Here is a 19,899-nt window from a genome sequence, read left to right as displayed (position 1 = left end):
TGAGAAAGAGTTCAGATTTACCTTTGACTACGCTGATGCTAATGGGGAAGAAGCTTGCTAGCTTATTCTTTTTTTCAGGTGCTTCTTGTTCTGCTGTCTCTTCTTTGGGTTCCCCTAGGATTAGATCTGCTGGAGGAAGTAGGGAGGGATTCCTCAAAGCAATATCATCATCTTTCGGGAATAAAGGTAACACTCCTCTGCTGTTCAGACTGATGATGATAACTTTAAAGTAAGGAAGTTGTTACTTCCCTAGGACATGGCTGGTGCTCTGTTCTTTGGAAAGCTGTTGAAAGTTTTGGCTACCTTCATGACTTTTAAGGCTGCCATTGCAGTGACTGTCCTGCCTCCATGTTACACCTATGGAGGTACTGGCTGGTTGTGGTCTTGACACTGCTGTTAAAGAGACCCCTCTCCTCTTCCTTCTTCTAAGCCTCATCAGTTACCTACGTAGACCTTGACTCCAAAGAAGGGTGGTAGGAAGAAGCATGTATCTTCCACATTTTTTTGGCTATATTCTTCAGACGCTGCTGTTTCTAAGAAGTTAAAGAAGAACGATCAACAGGAGTCTCGTGAGAGACTGACAGATCTCTTTCTTCGCATATGACAGATAGACAGTGTGGTACCAAGGTTACTTGGTACAGGAGCGGGCTCTTTTACTTTACCGAGTGTGTACACTATCAGTCAGGACAATGGACACTGCCCTTCTTCTCTTACTTCTGGGAAAATGAAGAACACCACAATCTCTCCCTAGAGATACTTCGGTATTGGAGGGAAGCTGGATTGTATGAGGTTCCACCAAACACACGTGATATAGAACCAGAGGAGAGCTGAACCAACAATCGATTTCCTTGATTTTATAAGTGACGAAACATTCTCTTGTTTGAGTGCTATGGGGAGTACAGTCCTCGGTCTCCTCGTAAACGGTTTGGTATGCTGCCTCGATATCGATCACTGAATGATCAGTCGCCTGGTGATCGGTCACCATTTGACCATTCTCCTCATGATCGGTCACCATTTGATCATTCTCCTTGTGACTTTTGTTAGGGAGCTTGATCGCTTGTCACCTGTTTCTTTCGTGTGTGACCATGCTTTGCGCCAGGAAGTTCTATCGCTAACCACCTAGGACTGCTCTCAATGCTTTTACGAGCACTGAGATTTAGATCACGTATGCACTATTGGTGCCAAGGCCCTTCACTACCTGGTGACCATTATGTACAGTATATGACATACCTGCACTCAGCATGCACCACAGAGACTAAAGTACACTGTGCTGTGTCATTCCCCGGGGGAATGAGTGCTAGAGGTAGCTCTGTTTCTGAAAATGAGGGAAATCGTACAATACTTTATTATGCGCACCTTTAGCCTATTCAATGCATATTCCTGGTTCCTTTCTTGGTCAGGAGCGTGTGTTCTCTAAAATGAAAGATTTGCCTCCTTTGCAAAAGAGGAGGAGTCTCAGGTTTTCAACATTCCCGAGGCCCTTAACTTAGTTCCTGCGCCGGCAGAGATGGAGAATCCTGAGACTGAGTGTTCAATTTATGTGTTCTTGCACTTTTTGTGAATGCAGTGAACTTGGAGAGGCTATTGAAGTTCCTGTGAAAGTGGGATCTATGGCTGTTGATTGGGATTTCAGCACCCCTCAAGAATCAAGGATCTCACTGGAGTTGCCATGGTCTGAACTTGCTCATGTGGCCTTGACATGAAGATTCACTTCGTTCTAGTGGTTGAGTAAGATCCTGCTTACCTACTCTCTTGACAGGAAATTCTATGTGTCTAAGGCAGTGAACCCATCTCCTCTTCCAGTTGATCACACAGTTTCTGCTCTATTGCTAGGAATTCAAGTGGAGACTCAAGACCAGAAGCACAGTTTTTTCAGCTATTGAGTCTAAGGCCAAGGAAACCTCTTCCATAGCCAGCCTCGTGGTGGTTTCCGGGATTGACCAGTGATCCTGTGCCCTCCCTTACTTTGCTACTTCTCAGGATTTGCCAAATCCTGGCTTGTTAGAGAAGTACAGGAAGTAAGACCTGTCAGGTGAAAAGGGTGACCTTCATGGCACACACTAGTTAGGTAACCCATAAGCCAAGTGGTTCTAGAAGAGGATAAATGCTGTACCTTTGTGATTCTCCAGGCAATTTTGTCAGGAAGAGACACTGTAAGGAATGGCTCAGTGCTGAAGGCTACGTTTCTTCTTCTTCAGAAAGACATAGAGGCAATGGTGGAGAAGTGGAGGAAGCTGATCATGACTTCCTGATCCGCCATGCAGTTTCTTTCATAAGTCTATCCCTTTTGAAGGCAGCTGGTGCAATTTTGCCTTGCTGTTTGTATCAGCTTTGAAGATTGCTTCGGCTGTCTCTAAAGCCCAATTAAGACTTCCATGCGCTTCAGAACAAATATCCCCTACCCTTCGATTATTATCCTTCCCTCCATGCATATCAATTGTGCTTCAAAATTTGGTTGCAGAGGTGAAGGGGATGAAGGAAAAGTATGCAGTTAAAGTCATTCTAGATGGATCTCTGGGGTTCTACAGTTGGCTCTTCCTGGTGGAGTTGACTGGTGGCTGAAGACCAGTCATCGACCTTTCACCACTGAATAAGTTTGATTATCAAACTTCTTTCACCATGTAGATGGCAAGTACTGTGCAGTCTGTCATCAGAAAGGAAGACTTCATGCACTCAGTGAATCTGAAGGAAGCATAATTTCAAATACCCATCCATCAGTTCTACAGAAAGTGCCTTTGCTTCATCCTGGGGAGTAGCATACCAGTACAAAGCCTTGTGCTTTGGACTGTCCATCATTCCATAAGTGTTGTCATGATGTCTTGGATTGGAGCCCTCTCAAATCTTATTTGCCTTTTGAGATTTGGTCCTGGCCTCTTTAGAGAGGCAATTTTTTCAGGATCGAAATCAACTACTCTGATGTATCCAAGGAGGGGTGGAGCATACATGAGAGACCTAGCCTCCTGAGGAGTGTGGTCTCCAGAGAGAAAGCACTTGTAAATCAGTTTGATGGAGATGCAAGCAGAATTCTTTGCATTGCAAGCTTTCCCAAAGTGTTTCATAGTGCACTCGGCATTTCTGATGAATGACAACACTACAGTACCTGTACTGTCATATCATATGTCAACAAGCAAGGAGGCACAATCTCATATGATCTTTGCAAGTTGATGAATTAGGTACACATTTGGGCAGTGGACAATATTATAGAGCCGTTAACAAGGTTCATTTCAGGCAAGGAAAATGTCCTATCAGACATGGTGAGTCGCCAGGGGGTAGGTTGCAGTTTCAGAATGGTATTTTCATCCTTAGATTGCGTAAAGACTCCCCGACCTTTGTGATAACCCCCTATTGATCTGTTTGCCAGTGTTCTGCTTCCCAGTTCCAGACCCTTGGGTGGTGTTTGATGACACTTTTCAACACCCTAGGTACAACCTATATGGGTACACCTTTCCTCCCTTTTGCTGATTTATCAGCAAGAGTGTTAATGATATTGGATCTCATGATGACCCTGATGGTTCCCAGGTGGCTGCATACCAAATGGCATCCAAATCTGAGGTGATGAAAGCTTAAACCTTATAGCCCACTTTTCTGTGAGCCCCACCTGCAAATGTATCATCCCTCGATGGAACCACTTGCACTCCATGAGTGGAGACAACACAGCATCTCCAATAGGAAGGGTTTTTGTGAGGCACATCACGGGAAATGTTTGGATACCTGCACATGTCTACCAAGGGAAGCGGTGAAAAACAGCCTTAAGCCAGTTTTTCTGACTGAATGGCTTAGACCTTTCCTCCTCATAGAAATTTTCTGTGCTCATGAGTAGTTTCAAGGAGTTTTGCCTACCCCAAGAACTCAGACCCCCAGAGTTGGATGGGACCCATGTTCTTAAGTTTCTTATACATACCCCATACGAGCCTTTTAGAATGGTATCAGACAGTCATTCTGTAGTATGAAAGGACGTTTCCTTTAGTTATGTTCCTAAGTTTGTGGCCTTAACATAGTTACTGTCTATTATTCCAGGTTTGAGTCTCTTCTCCATCTCTTCGCTTCAGGAGGCATCTAGAGGTGATCAGGATGACTTGCTTCTCTGTCCTGTGAGAGCTCTTCAGTGCAATTATAAGAGAACTTGGTGCTTCAGGCCTGAGCACCTAAGACATACTTAGCACCGATAGGATCATCAGAGAGATATCCAAGAACTGTTTTGTTCTGGTTTCATGAAACCATAAGATGCAGCTATCCTTCATCTTGGCCAAAGGATCATGGAGTTAGAAATATGTTAGCAATGCCTTATTCATGTGTAGGCATTTGGTATATGAATTGTATATAGTTCTAAATTTGAGGGGTGGTGCTCACCTCTGTTTAATAAATAACTCTGAAATATAAGGATTATGTAACTATAACAAAGACTAAATCGCTATTCTTCGTAGGTCCAAATTGGACTTGCTAGCAAATAAATACCATAGTAAAAACTAATAATAAATAATGATAATAAAATTGGTCATAAAACGTAAGTGATATAACCTAGATGACAGAGTACCAGATGGGCAAAATTAACTTGAAAAACTACCGAAGCGAACAATACCCAAAATGGCTGCCGATACCGAGGCAGGCCAACCGCTTCCAAAACTTAAATCCACAATACTGGAAATAGAACAAATGCCCGGTACTGAAATAAACTGTCAAAACAAACTATGGTACTTAACATTGGTAAAGGTGAAGTAGTAACGTCAGTCATGTTGAATTAATGACAATCACTTGCGAAAAACACTGAGCAAAACACTTATCGACTTTGCGGGCAAGTCTAAAACAGAAGGATGACCTGGAGAGCGCGAGTAGTAGGTGTCGGTGGGGTAGCCCAACTGTATTCTCTAGGGCCTGCCACGGCCCTCCCCTTTGATGAAGGGATTATCTAAATGGAAGACAGCCTATGAATAGTGGTTTTCACACGCCCTTGTTAAATACACGACACCAACAAGGTGATCGCGCGAGGGTAGTAACCTCTGCATTCCATGCTTTTATCTTTCTCTAGTATATTTGGAAGATTTATATTAGAAAAGTGTAAAGAAGGACCCTTTTCACCGGCCGTCACAGATCGACCCAGAAATAGATTTTTCCTTCGTCAAAATCCCTTTATGTCCTTATGATCCCCAGTGGTGAGGTATAATTACCCTTAAAACCCCAAACTAGTCCCTAATAAAGTCGATGAGAAGATTTCTATAAGAAAAAAACTTTGACGGCCAATATCTCAAAACATGAAATTTCAGAGAAAATTTGAAGCTATTTTTTTCTTAATGACAAATTTTTACCATCAATATATTAAAAGATAGGAAATTTTATGTCATGATAATTTATAGAAGGGATTTTTTAAATCATCCAAACTTATATATGAAAAATCCCCATATGTATGAAAAAAAAATACATATTAAAAAAGAGGATTGATAAAAAAATATGTTATGAATAAATGTAGCATATAGAATTATCTTTAAAATACTTTTTAAATGAAGAAATTTAGTTGAAAGCAAAAAGGTAGATTAAGTTTGAAATTACCCCAAAATAACATTGTTTCAATTGTTTAGAATCACTCCCCATAAAGACAGGAGTTTGAAAATGTTAAACAACTTTTACCTTCCACAAGTCGTGGGATATTTTTACCCTTTGTCCTGGTGTGGCTACTCAGGTTATGTAGCCAGCCTAGCTCCCTCACGGGACAAGAGGAAGAGAACATAAGCCTAGAATGAAAGGTTGAATGATTGGCCTTCTACTTTTTCCCACTCTTGTTGTGAAGTTGCAGCTGATTTGAGCTGGACCAGCTGTCAGATGCAGGTAAGCTTCATAACCGAGGGTCCTTTTTTTCAGACAAGATCTGTGAATGAATATTTTCTCCATCTTCCTAGATGAGGGGGAGGATGGCCAAAATGAATTCTAATTAATTTCTCACATATATGTTGAATACAATCGTACAACATATCCTGTATGAGGGTATAGGTTTTCCTGTGATCAAGAATATTTTTATCTTGGTATGGGCCTAAATTAACTCCTGTGGTGTTCTTAATGCCTAGACTGTTAAGAGGCTGGCAGTCATTACTTTTACTCTTGTTCTCAGACAATTCCCAGAAAAGTTGAACCAGCCAGAAATTGGTTTGTAGGGACTTCATCCCTCTTAAGGATGATGTTTTGTATTTTTGTAGGAACAAATCACAAGTTTTAGATTAATTTTTATTTTTCCAAACTATACAAACCTGAATCTTTTAAGGTACACATCCTGCCTCAGCCACGCTGAAAGATCCTGCCTCAGTCACCCCGCAAATCTCAGCCTGAATGTCAAAAATGCTAGTCATCGTGATTGACAGGAGGGTAGGAATTCCCCAAAACCACCTGTCAATAGTTGACCATTCCAGCTTCACTAAAGATGTACTCCAATTAAAGGACTTGGCTTTTTATAGTTAGGAAAAATACAAATTACTTATGTTTTTTTCACATTTCAGGGTGGAATGAAGCATGTTGAATTCTTGAATTGTCAGAGGAAAATGAAGGAGGCTATGGTTGTGAAAAAACTAGCAACCATTCAGTCACAACTTGGAGGTCAAAATTTAGCTGAAGAAGATGAAGTGAGTATAACTAATTGTTTATACATTTGATTACGTTATCTAAGCATTCTCTCTCTCTCTCTCTCTCTCTCTCTCTCTCTCTATCTCTCTCTCTCTCTCTCTCTCTCTCTCTCTCTCTCTCTCAATAAGACCATATAGGAGGTGCTATTAGGGAAACACATCACGGGCCTATTAATATCAAGACCTTCCTCTAATTGTTGTCTACAGGCCTCTTCTGCTCCATCTCAATTTAAAAATTTTGAAATGGGTATTCTGATAGTAGAATTTGGAAAATTTTAAATGTATGTCTTTGTCTGGTTTAAGAAGGTATGTGCTAAATTGTTTAAAAAAACATGGCAAAAGATTAGTTTTTACTATAATAAAGTGATAAAGCCAACTGAATTGGTATCAAATAGGTAATCAGTTGAATTGTTAATATTTTAGTTAGTTAGGGTCATGTGGTAAGAAGTTGAAGCCCTGCTCCTTTGCCTGTTACATACTGTATGGGCATTTTGATTTTTCAATATTAAACTTAGCCGGTGATTATATAAGCTGCAGCTCTGCTGCCCGACAGAAAAACTCTACGTTCAAAATCCGCCAGCGATCGCTATGCAGGTAGGGGGTGTACTTCAACAGCGCCATCTGTCGTGCAGGTACTCAGTACTCAATGTAAACACAGAACTCAATTTTCTCTCTGTCGTGCCACCGGCAAGACCTACTAAATTCGCTGTTGCTTACTGGATTGGTTTTCACATATTTTGGTGAAGTACACATTTCTAGTTTTGAGCTTTCGCTTTGCAGACGTTATCTTCAATACATCCTTGCATTTTTTTGTTGATATCGGATTATTTGTTGACGACTTTGGATAGTTTTTTGAATTCCCCTTTGACTAATTCAAAATGGCTGACCCTTCTCAAGTCCCTAAATACAGAAAGTGTAGTGCTAGGGACTGTTCAAGGCGTCTTCCGAAGGCCTCTATCGATCCGCACACCGTTTGTTCCAATTGTCGGGATAAAACCTGTCAATTGGAAGATCGATGTGAGGAATGCGTTGGGCTTTCGGAATTCGATTTTCTCGAATTCCAGAAATATTCACGTAGGCTAGAGAGAGATAGAGTCAGGAGAAGTTCATCTCGCTCCGTTGATATTTCCTCTCCTCATGCCCCACAACCTATTCCTTCCCCTGTAGTGGTTGCTCCTGATCCCCCTTCTAGCACTCAACAACCTTCGATGGCAGATATGATGCGTGCCATTCAGGCTCTGGGTGAGAGAGTCGAGTCTTTGGCTAGTGACCGTAACCAGCTCATGGCAGACGTCAAGGAGCTGAAGTGTAAGAGTGCAGTGGGTAGTGATAAAGTGAGTGGTAGTGTTGTGGATAGTGTTGTGGATAGTGTTGCGCTTGAGGGTTCGTCTGTTCGTGCCTGTCGTCCTCCCAGTCCGGGACCTCTTGCATGCTCCCAAGCCCAGGGGAGAAGCAATGTCGTACGACCAAAGGGTTCGAGAGGCTTTAATCAGCGAACAGACGTTCCCTCCTTGGTTTCGGGCGTATCTACCCAAGATCGCCCCACCCACACGAAGACGAGAGAGCCCATTTATTCCTCGTCTGCGGAAGAGGTTTCTCATAAGAATCCATGGACCAAGGTCTCGCGGCCTCTTAAGCGCAAGTCGGTCCCTTCCGCGCAAGTCCAACGGCCCAGTTGTAGCCACTGGGTCAGTTCGGACTCGCTGCAGTCTTCCGACGACTGCTCACCTCCTAAGAGAGGCAAAGCGGTACCGCATCAGGCAGTAACTCCGTCTGTTGCCGCACCTGCTCCTGTAGACCCTAAGTGGTCTTTGCTGCAGACCATGCAGTCACAGTTAATGTCATTGATGCAGGACTTTCGTGCGGAGAAGGTTGACGCTGCACCAACCTCTAGCCTACAACCAACCACGGTTGTGCGTCCGGTGGACGCTGAGGCTACCTTCTCCCGCACTCCATCTGTGAGAGTCCCGCCACCCATGCGTTCCAGTGTACCCTGCCAGCCGCATGTTGACGTTCAGCGACGCACGGAACCTTCCGTTGACGTTCGCGAGGTACAACAACAACCTAAGTTGTTTTGTTTTGACGCGGTGCGTCAACCTCCGCAACCCAGTGTGGTTACCTCTACTCGCCCACAGCAGACTAGACAGTCTGGAGTAGACGCTTTGCGTCCCCGTGCTGCCATGGTTGTTGCCAGTTCACAGACTGGGCAACAGTTCCATGACGTTGCGTCCGGTTCAGTCACGCGTGCACCCGTGCTGCCGGACTCAGCTGACCAGCCGATTGCTACTCCTTTGCCGCTTCCTCCTCAGTTTTCAGATGATGGACTCTCTGATGATGACGACGCTGCACACATTGACGACCCGCATACGGACATCGACGAACCCAAGACCACGCAACCCTCCTTGGACTTTAGAAAAGTTCTTGCTTTGTTCAAGGAGATGTTTCCTGATCAGTTTGTGCCTGCGGCTCCACGCTCTCCTCCGTCTGAGTTCGCTTTAGGCACGCAGTCATCAGCGCCTGCCTTCACGAAACTCGTCCTCGCCCGCTCGTCCAAGAGAGCTTTACGAGTTTTAGGAGATTGGATGCAGTCCAAAAAGAACCTTGGGAAGACAGCATTTACGTTTCCCCCTGCGAGACTCTCTTCCAGATCGAGCGTCTGGTATGCCACGGGAGAAGTTCTCGGCTTGGGAGTTCCTGCCTCTGCCCAGGGCGACTTCTCAAGTCTAGTAGACTCTCCCCGCAGGCTGGCCATGAGACGCTCTAAGATTTGTTGGTCTCCTTCAGACTTAGACCATCTGTTGAAAGGAGTGTTTAGAGCCTTCGAGGTCTTTAACTTTTTGGACTGGTGTCTGGGAGCTTTGAGCAGGAAGATCTCCCCTTCTGACAAGGAAGCTTCCTTGCTCATTATGTCCTGTATGGACAAGGCCATACGTGACGGATCCAGTGAGCTTGCGGCTTCGTTCGTTTCCGGGGTCCTCAAGAAACGGGAAAACCTTTGCTCTTTCTTGTCAGCTGGAGTAACACCGTGTCAGAGATCGGAACTTCTGTTTGCTCCTCTCTCAAAGTGCCTTTTCCCAGAGGACTTGATAAAGGAGATTGCTGCCTCCTTGATTCAAAAAGACACTCATGACCTGGTTGCGTCCTCTGCCCGCAAAGCCACCCCTTTGCCTACCTTGTCTAGACCCAGGATGGACACTCCAGCGTCCAGATTCATTCCGCCCTTTCGTGGCAGAGCCTCCAGCAGAGGAGGTGCTCGTGCCGAAGGGAGACGTGGGAAGAAGAAAGGTACCAAGTCCTTTAAGGGCAGAGTCTGACTGCCACCTTCTTCAGACAGCAGTGGGAGCCAGACTCAAGAACTTCTGGCAGACCTGGGAGAAAAGGGGCGCAGATGCACAATCTGTGAAGTTGCTCAGAGAAGGGTACAAGATCCCGTTTGTACGCAAACCCCCTCTAGCAACGTCTCCCATCGATCTCTCTCCCAGGTACAGAGAGGAAGACAAGAGACTAGCTTTGAAGCAGGAGGTGTCTCTCTTACTAGAAAAGGGAGCGGTAGTCAAAGTCCGGGACCATCAATCCCCGGGCTTCTACAACCGTCTCTTCTTAGTGGTAAAGAAGACAGGAGGGTGGAGGCCGGTGCTAGACGTCAGTGCGCTGAATGTCTTTGTCACAAAGCAGACGTTTGCCATGGAGACCACAAAGTCTGTTCTAGCAGCGGTCAGGAAGGAAGACTGGATGGTCTCTTTAGACCTAAGGGACGCTTACTTTCACGTCCCCATCCACCCAGAATCCCAACCTTTTCTGAGATTCGTTTACGAAAAGGTTGTCTACCAATTTCAAGCCCTGTGCTTTGGCCTAAGCACAGGTCCTCTTGTATTTACGAAGCTGATGAGGAATATTGCCAAATTCCTGCATTTAGCGGATATCAGAGCCTCCCTCTATTTGGACGACTGGCTTCTAAGAGCTTCTTCCAGTCGTCGCTGTCTGGAGAATCTAAAGTGGACTCTAGATCTGACCAAGGAATTGGGTCTCCTGGTCAATATGGAAAAGTCCCAACTGGTCCCATCCCAAACTATAGTGTACTTAGGGATGGAGATTCACAGTCAAGCTTTTCGGGCTTTTCCGTCGGCCCCCAGAACAAGTCAAGCCCAAGGATGCATCCAGAACATGCTAAAGAAGGAACGATGTTCAGTCAGACAGTGGATGAGTCTGATAGGGACGCTTTCATCCCTGGAACAGTTCATTTCGTTAGGGAGACTGCACCTCCGTCCCCTTCAATTTCACCTAGCTGTTCACTGGAAAAAGGACAAGACGCTAGAAGCGGTCTCGATCCCCATTTCCGAGAAGATGAAGTCATCACTGACTTGGTGGAAGGACAACATCAACCTCAGAGAGGGTCTGCCCCTGGCTGTTCAGACCCCCAACCACGTTCTCTTCTCGGACGCATCGGACACGGGCTGGGGTGCGACATTTGACGGTCGGGAATGCTCGGGAACTTGGAACTCGAATCAAAGAACGTTACATATCAACTGCAAGGAGCTACTGGTAGTTCATCTGGCCTTGAAAAGCTTCAAGTCCCTCCTTCAAGGCAAGGTGGTGGAGGTGAACTCAGACAACACCACGGCCTTGGCGTACATCTCCAAGCAAGGAGGGACCCATTCTATGACGTTGTACGAGATCGCAAGGGACCTCCTCACCTGGTCAAGAGATCTAAACCTTTCTCTAGTAACGAGGTTCATTCAAGGCAACATGAATGTCATGGCGGATTGCCTCAGTCGGAAGGGTCAAATCATTCCAACAGAATGGACCCTACACAAGGATGTGTGCAATAGACTATGGGCCACATGGGGCCAACCTACCATAGATCTCTTTGCAACCTCCATGACCAAGAGGCTCCCAATTTATTGCTCACCAATCCCGGACCCAGCAGCAGTTCATATAGATGCCTTTCTACTGGATTGGTCCCATCTAGACCTTTATGCATTCCCCCCGTTCAAGATTGTCAACAAGGTACTGCAGAAGTTCGCCTCTCACGAAGGGACAAGGTTGACGTTAGTTGCTCCCCTCTGGCCCGCGAGAGAATGGTTCACCGAGGTACTTCAATGGCTGGTGGACGTTCCCAGAACTCTTCCTCTAAGAGTGGACCTTCTACGTCAGCCACACGTAAAGAAGGTACACCCAGGCCTCCACGCTCTTCGTCTGACTGCCTTCAGACTATCGAAAGACTCACTAGAGCTAGAGGCTTTTCGAAGGAGGCAGCCAGGGCGATTGCTAGAGCAAGGAGGACATCCACTCTTAGAGTCTACCAGTCGAAGTGGGAAGTCTTCCGAAACTGGTGCAAGTCGGTATCATTATCCTCGACCAGTACCTCTGTAACCCAAATAGCTGACTTCCTATTATACCTGAGGAAGGAAAGATCTCTTTCAGCTCCCACTATCAAAGGTTACAGAAGCATGTTGGCAGCAGTCTTCCGTCACAGAGGCTTAGATCTTTCTAACAACAAAGATCTACAGGACCTCCTTAAGTCTTTTGAGACCTCGAAGGAGCGTCGTTTGGCTACACCGGGTTGGAATTTAGACGTGGTACTAAGATTCCTTATGTCAGAAAGGTTCGAGCCACTACAATCAGCCTCCTTTAAAGATCTCACTTTAAAGACTCTTTTCCTCGTTTGCTTAGCAACAGCTAAAAGAGTCAGTGAGATTCACGCCTTTAGCAGGAACATCGGATTTTCATCTGAAACGGCTACATGTTCTTTACAGCTTGGTTTTCTAGCCAAAAACGAGCTACCTTCTCGTCCTTGGCCGAAATCGTTCGATATTCCAAGCCTTTCAAATTTGGTTGGAAATGAACTAGAAAGAGTCTTATGCCCTGTTAGAGCTCTCAAGTTCTATTTAAGACGAACTAAACCTTTACGAGGACAGTCAGAAGCTTTATGGTGTGCTATTAAGAAACCTTCTTTGCCTATGTCGAAGAATGCAGTTTCCTATTATATCAGACTGTTGATACGAGAAGCTCATTCCCATCTGAATGAGGAAGACCATGCTTTGCTGAAGGTAAGGACACATGAAGTTAGAGCTGTCGCAACTTCAGTGGCCTTTAAACAAAATAGATCTCTGCAGAGTATAATGGACGCAACCTATTGGAGAAGCAAGTCAGTGTTCGCGTCTTTTTATCTTAAAGATGTCCAGTCTCTTTACGAGAACTGCTACACCCTGGGACCATTCGTAGCAGCGAGTGCAGTAGTGGGTGAGGGCTCAACCACTACATTCCCCTAATTCCATAACCTTTTTTAATCTTTCTCTTGAAATGTTTTTTATTGTTGTTTTTGGGAGAAAACTATAGTATAGTATTGTTACAACACTGTGTTTTCTAACATTTTTGTGTTATCTTGCACAGCCCCTTGGTGTTGCCTTACAGATAAAGAAAGTGAGTTCTTTCTTGTCAAATTCTTTTCTTGAGAAGCGCCTAGATTAGAGGTTTTGATGAGGTCCTGTAGTATGGGTTGCAACCCTTGATACTTCAGCTCCTAGGAGTCGCTCAGCATCCTAAGAGGATCGCGAGGCTCAGTAAGGAAGACGTACTTAAAAAAGGCAGAGTATTTGTTCAAGTCGACTTCCTTACCAGGTACTTATTTATTTTATGTTTGTTATTTTGAATAACTGCTAAAATGAAATACAAAATCCTTAGCTCATAATAATGTAAACAATTAATGCTGGTCTCTACCCACCCCCCTGGGTGTGAATCAGCTTATATAATCACCGGCTAAGTTTAATATTGAAAAATGTTATTTTTATTATAAAATAAATTTTTGAATATACTTACCCGGTGATTATATATTAAAGGACCCTCCCTTCCTCCCCAATAGAGACCCAGTGGACCGAGGAGAAAATTGAGTTCTGTGTTTACATTGAGTACTGAGTACCTGCACGACAGATGGCGCTGTTGAAGTACACCCCCTACCTGCATAGCGATCGCTGGCGGATTTTGAACGTAGAGTTTTTCTGTCGGGCAGCAGAGCTGCAGCTTATATAATCACCGGGTAAGTATATTCAAAAATTTATTTTATAATAAAAATAACATATTTAAGCTAGTGAGTAAGGGAATAAAGCATGGTGCCCTCCGTTTCAGTTGCACATTGCTTCTTCCTTCATAATATGTTTGAATATTAAGAATATTCTTACAAGACCAAATAGAGAATTGAAAATTGTTTAACTATCTAAATGAGTTAATCATACATACATATACTAAGGCACTTCCCCCAATTTTGGGGGGTAGCCGACATCAAACGAATGAAACAAAAAAGGGGACCTCTCCTCTCTACGTTCCTCCCAGCCTAACAAGGGACTCCGAGTTCGGCTGGTACTGCTAGGGTGCCACAGCCAACCCTCCCCCGTTATCCACCACAGATTAAGCTTCATAACGCTGAATCCCCTACTGCTGCTACCTCCGCGGTCATCCAAGGCACCAGAGGAAGCAGCAGAGCCTACCGGAACTGCGTCACAATCGCTCGCCGTTCATTCCTATTTCTAGCCTGCTCTCTTGCGTCTCTCACAACTATCCTCCTATCACCCAGAGCTTCCTTCACTCCATCCATCCACCCAAACCTTGGCCTTCCTCTTGTACTTCTCCCATCAACTCTTGCATTCATCACCTTCTTTAGCAGACAGCCATTTTCCATTCTCTCAACATGGCCAAACCACCTCAACACATTCATATCCACTCTAGCTGCTAACTCATTTCTTACACCCGTTCTCACCCTCACTACTTCGTTCCTAACCCTATCTACTCAAGATACACCAGCCATACTCCTTAGACACTTCCTCTCAAACACATTCAATTTCTGTCTCTCCGTCACTTTTATTCCCCACAACTCCGATCCATACATCACAGTTGGTACAATTACTTTCTCATACAAAACTTTCTTGACATTCATGCCCAACCCTCTACTTTTTACTACTCCCTTAACTTCCCCCAACACTTTGCATCCTTCATTCACGCTGACGTACATCTACTTCCACTCCACCATTTGCTGCAACAACAGACCCCAAGTACTTAAACTGATTCACCTCCTCAAGTAACTCTCCCTTCAACATGACATTCAACCTTGCACCACTTTCCCTTCTTGTACATCTCATAACCTTACTCTTACCCACATTAACTCACAACTTCCTTCTCTCACACACCCTTCCAAATTCTGTCACTAATTGGCCAAGCTTCTCTTCTGTGTCTGCAACCAGTACAGTATCATCCGCAAACAACAACTGATTTACCTCCCATTCATGGTCATTCTCGTCTACCAGTTTTAATCCTCGTCCAAGCACTCGAGCATTCACCTCTCTCACCACTCTATCAACATACAAGTTAAACAACCACGGCGACATCCCTGTCTCAGCCCCTCTCTCACCGGAAACCAATCACTCACTTCATTTCCTATTCTAACACATGCTTTACTACCTTTGTAGAAACTTTTCACTGCTTGCAACAACCTTCCACCAACTCCATATAACCTCATCACATTCCACATTACTTCCCTATCAACTCTATCATACGCTTTCTCCAGATCCATAAACGCAACATACACCTCCTTACCTTTTGCTAAATATTTCTCGCATATCTGCCTAACTGTAAAAATCTGATTCATACAACCCGTATTAAACAGCGTAGAAATCAACATAAAGCTGGGTAAAACAGAGTATGTTGAAGCGACGTAAAGGAGTTATTGGTTTATTTTTTTAATGTCTATGTTTATGAGTAAGATTACTCTTTGTTGTATGTTTATTATTATTATTATTAATATTATTATTATTATTATTATTATTATTATTATTATTACTTGCTAAGCTACAACCCTAGTTGGAAAAGTTGGATGCTCTAAGTCCAGGAGCTCCAACAGGGAAAATAGCCAGTGAGGAAAGGAAACAAGGAAAATGAAATATTTTAAGAACAGTAACAACATTGAAATAAATATATCCTATATAAACTATAGAAACTTTAATTAAACAAGAAGAAAAATAGTTAGAATAGTGTGCCCAAGTGTACCCTCAAGCAAGAGATTCTCCTCAAACTTTTTTATGCTGTCTATGAGGTTTGAAAACTAAAATCATGAAATAATGGTAAAATTTTACAGATACAGTGGAACCTCTACATACGATTGCCTTTACATTCGATTGTTCCAACATCCAACGTAAAATTCGATTGAATTCTTGTCAGGACACCCGACGTCAAGAATTTTCTCGAAGCGTCGTTCGTAGTTTCTTGTTTACGCTGGTAGATGGGAGCACGTCGGAGGGACGCCAGTGAGCGTCGCGTCGGTCAGTTCTCTTCTCGTGCGCATGGTGTGGTTGTACCCTGTTCGGTCTATTATTAACAGTGCTTATTATTCATCTCACTTTTTTCAAGTTTCATTTTTTATTTTACGTATAATCATGGATCCTAAGAAGCTTAGTTTTGGTACAGGTATTAGTAGTGGTGAGAAAAGGAAGAAGACAATGCTTTCATTAGAATTGAAGCAAGAAATTGTAGAAAAACTTGAGCACGGTGTGTGTGTGAGTGATCTTGCTAAACAATAGGGCTGGAATATGTCTACGATCTCGACGATCATCAAGCAGAAGGCAGCCATTAAAGCAGTCAAACCATTGAAGGGATCACCATTATTTTGAAACGTCGCAGCCCTACCCTGGAAGAGATGGAACGCCTTTTGTTAATAGGGATAAAGGACAAAGATTGTTGACAATTTGATCACTGAAACTATCATTTGCGAGAAGGCCAGCGCTATCTATTGTGACTTGACGGTGGCGGGCTCTGGGGGTGACGCGGGGGAGAGTTCAATCGATCCTACGACGGAGGAATTCAAGGCGTCTTGCATTTGGTTCGAGAAATTTAAAAGACGGATCGGGATTCATTCAGTTGTTCGGCACGGAGAGGCTTCAAGTTTGGACACCAAGGCTGATAACAATTTTGTTAAGAAGTTTGAAAAAATTGTGGAAGGTGAAGGCTACGTAGAGCAGCAAGTTTTCAATTATGATGAAACTGGTCTGTTTTGGAAAAAAATGCCTAGTCGAACATGCATCACCGCCGAGGAGAAGAAAATGCCTGGACATAAGCCTATGAAGGATCGGTTGACTCTTGCCCTATGTGCCAACGCCAACGGGGAATCAAGCCGTTATTGGTTTATCATTCCGAAAACCCTAGGACATTTAAGGCACATAGAGTCAATAAGGACATGCTGCATGTTTTCTGGCATGCTAATTCTGTTGCTTGGGTTACTAGGCACTTCTTTGTTGAATGGGTAAACCAAGTTTTTGGCCCTGTTGTCAAGAAGTACCTTCAGGAGAGGAATTTGCCTTTAAAGTGCTTGCTTTGCTTGGATAATGCTCCCACTTACTCCCCAGGACTCGAAGATGATATCATCGACCAGTTAAAATTTATCAGAGTGCTGTATCTTCCACTGAACACCACCCCTATCCTCCAGCCCATGGTCCAGCAAGTCATCTCTAATTTTAAGAAGCTGTACACCAAGCACTTATTTAAGCAGTGCTTTAATGTCACGCAAAGCACCAACTTAACTTTGCGTAAATTTTGGAGGAGCCATTTCAATATTGTGCACTGCTGGATCATAGATCAGGCTTGGGAGGGAGTAACTCGATGGACACTGAATACAGATTGGAAGAAGCTTTGGCCTGATGCTGTTTCTCCCAGAGATTTTGAAGGTTTTGGCCCCGAACATGAACCTGTGCTTGTCATAGAGGAAGAGGTAGAAGAAATTGTATCCTTTGACAAGTCCATGGGCCTGGAGGTCGATGATGATGACATCACCAAACTCGTCGAGGAGCATCATGAAGAGCTCACCACCGAGGAACTCAAGGAGATGCATGTCATGCAGAATGATGAGTTCCAAGCGCAGTTGAGTGAGTCGGAGAAGATCGAGGAGGTAGAGCACATCTTGAGTTCGGCTGCAATAAAAGAGATGTTAGCACATCATCAACACGTGGTTGACTTCATTGATAAGTATCACCCACAGAAACTTCAGGTTTGCCTTGTAGTTTCGCAATTCGATGACGTCTGCTTAACCCATTTCAGAAAAATTCTGAAAAGCCTTTTTGGGCTCAAGCCATGTCGTCCTGATGGAAGTTCCTATAGGGTAGCTTCTTTGGGTATATTACAACTACGGCGATATTCCCAGAGAATTTACCTTAAGGTACCCAGAATTCTAACTCCTGGAGCGAATATCCCTAATAAAAGAACCAGGGATATCGCGAAATATCAGAGGACGTATTCTTGACACGCCACATGGCAATCTGCACCCCGAACAGAGATAACACTTCGAAGGGGTCAATTGGCAAGAAAACGAAAACGAGAAAGAAAAGGAGAGCCGCTCGCAAGGTATCTCTCCTCTCCCGTTTCGTAAGCGTGCATTGCGCCGCTCACGGCGCCATCTGTATTCCTTTTTGCGTAGCTCAACAACTCAGTGTTTTTCCCTGTGTTTCTCGCAAATTCTTGGATTTACAGTGAACCCTCGCTACTTCGCGGTTCGACCATCGCGGATTCACTACTTCGCGGATTTTTTTTCATAACCCATGTATATACATATATCGCGGATTTTCCAGAAATATCGAAAATACCGCGATGGGACCGATGGTGCGAGATTGGAGAAAGTAAGGAAAATTGAATCGTGATTGATTTTCAATATAAATGAAACTTTGAGGAGCAACAAAGATATCATTTGTTAGAGAGATAGAGAGAGGTAAGGAATGGGAGGTAGTGAAAAGTAGCCCACAGAGAGAGAGAGAGAGAGAGAGAGAGAGAGAGAGAGAGAGAGAGAGAGAGAGAGAGTTTAAATGTAATAAACAAAAAAATTTGATAGGTTATAACACATTGGTGCTTATGTAATATCAACTGTATACTGTAGACGGTTTGAATAAGTTAAGAAATGGTATAAATGATACTTTGTTAGTGTATTCGTACACACTCAAGAGCGGCAGCTAGATGACAGCTGATCTAATCACAGCCAAAAGTAAAAAAAAAAAGAAGTCAACAATACTCGATTTTTAAAACAAACCCGAAATTTAAAAACAAATGTACACGCTTTCTTAATGTGCAATTAACTATTTAAAGAGCGGCAATTTTCTAGAATAAAATGATATTTCCCAAAAAAATAGTGGTTTGCTGATGAAATCGGATGCCGTATTTTTAGCTATGATTGAAATGGATGTAGACTCGGCCTAATTATTTCGTTTCGTATTTAATTGACACTAAGAAAACTAATTTTAGTTTCTTCATCTAAATGTAAGTATTGTATAACACGAAGAGAGAGAGAGAGAGAGAGAGAGAGAGAGAGAGAGAGAGAGAGAGAGAGAGAGAGAGAATCAGCTGTTGTACTCAAATGGCGTGTTTTTGTTTCGTGAGAATTTCATCGCCACGACTTTAACAACAACATACTGTACTGAACTTTACAGTATTATACAGACTACTGTAATATGATAAAGTAAAATATTTGTAATCTATTTTATATGAAATGGGGCTATTTTTTTTTTTGTTTAAAATTTACATTTACGTATGTAAAACAACTCCCTCTCTCTCTCTCTCTCTCTCTCTCTCTCTCTCTCTCTCTCTCTCTCTCTCGTAGATTGTTTTCCTGCTTTGCTACATATGTATGATTTTATATAGATACGGTAAATAATATTTGTAATAACATATTTTATTAAAGCTTTTACTGTAATATCATTATTTATCACTTTCATCATGCGCGTTAAATTCCTTAGTTTGTTTACTGAGCGTACTTTATGACGCCGTCGTTTCAGGCGGCGTCATAAAGAAAAACATTTCATTTGGAAGTCCTAAGAAAAATTAAGTAAAACATTAGTAATATCCAAATCAACATACTGTACTGAATAATCAATATAATCGATGCAGAAACTAACCTATACACAGATGTGTAAATGCGTTTGTTTCTTCATTATAATCAGAGATAAACGTAAACAAAACATTGGTTGCCATTTTTTATCATGCTTTTTGGCGTGTTTAGGAAACGCATGATATAAAGTCGCCCTTAATATTTGTGCCTGTTTTAGTTTAGGGTACGTTAGTACATGCATTAAGTGTTCTGTACATTAAAGGGTAGTTTGTTAACAGTACTACGTACAAGGGAAGGTTTTAAAAGTCTGAATATACATGTTAAATAAATAGGTAAATATGGTGTCACTACTTCGCGGATTTTCACCTATCGCGGCCGGGTCTGGAACCTATCTACCGCGATGAACGAGGGTTCACTATCGATTTATTATGCTTTCTCCAACTT

At 43.2% G+C, this 19,899-nt stretch overlaps 1 protein-coding gene across 5 annotated transcripts in view; it reads left to right on the top strand.

Moving 5' to 3' along the window:
- The window catches only part of LOC137621537 (uncharacterized), a 165,596-nt gene that overhangs the window by 72,621 nt on the left and 73,076 nt on the right, over positions 1-19,899 (top strand). For all 5 annotated transcript variants that reach the window (XM_068351908.1, XM_068351911.1, XM_068351912.1 and 2 more), the window contains one exon: positions 6,483-6,605. In XM_068351908.1, coding sequence (XP_068208009.1) covers positions 6,483-6,605 — 123 coding nt within the window. The remainder of the gene's footprint in view (positions 1-6,482; positions 6,606-19,899) is intronic.

The sequence above is a fragment of the Palaemon carinicauda genome, chromosome 28, assembly GCF_036898095.1.
Source record: "Palaemon carinicauda isolate YSFRI2023 chromosome 28, ASM3689809v2, whole genome shotgun sequence".
Lineage (NCBI taxonomy): Eukaryota > Metazoa > Arthropoda > Malacostraca > Decapoda > Palaemonidae > Palaemon > Palaemon carinicauda.
This window is presented reverse-complemented; position numbering and strand designations above follow the sequence as displayed.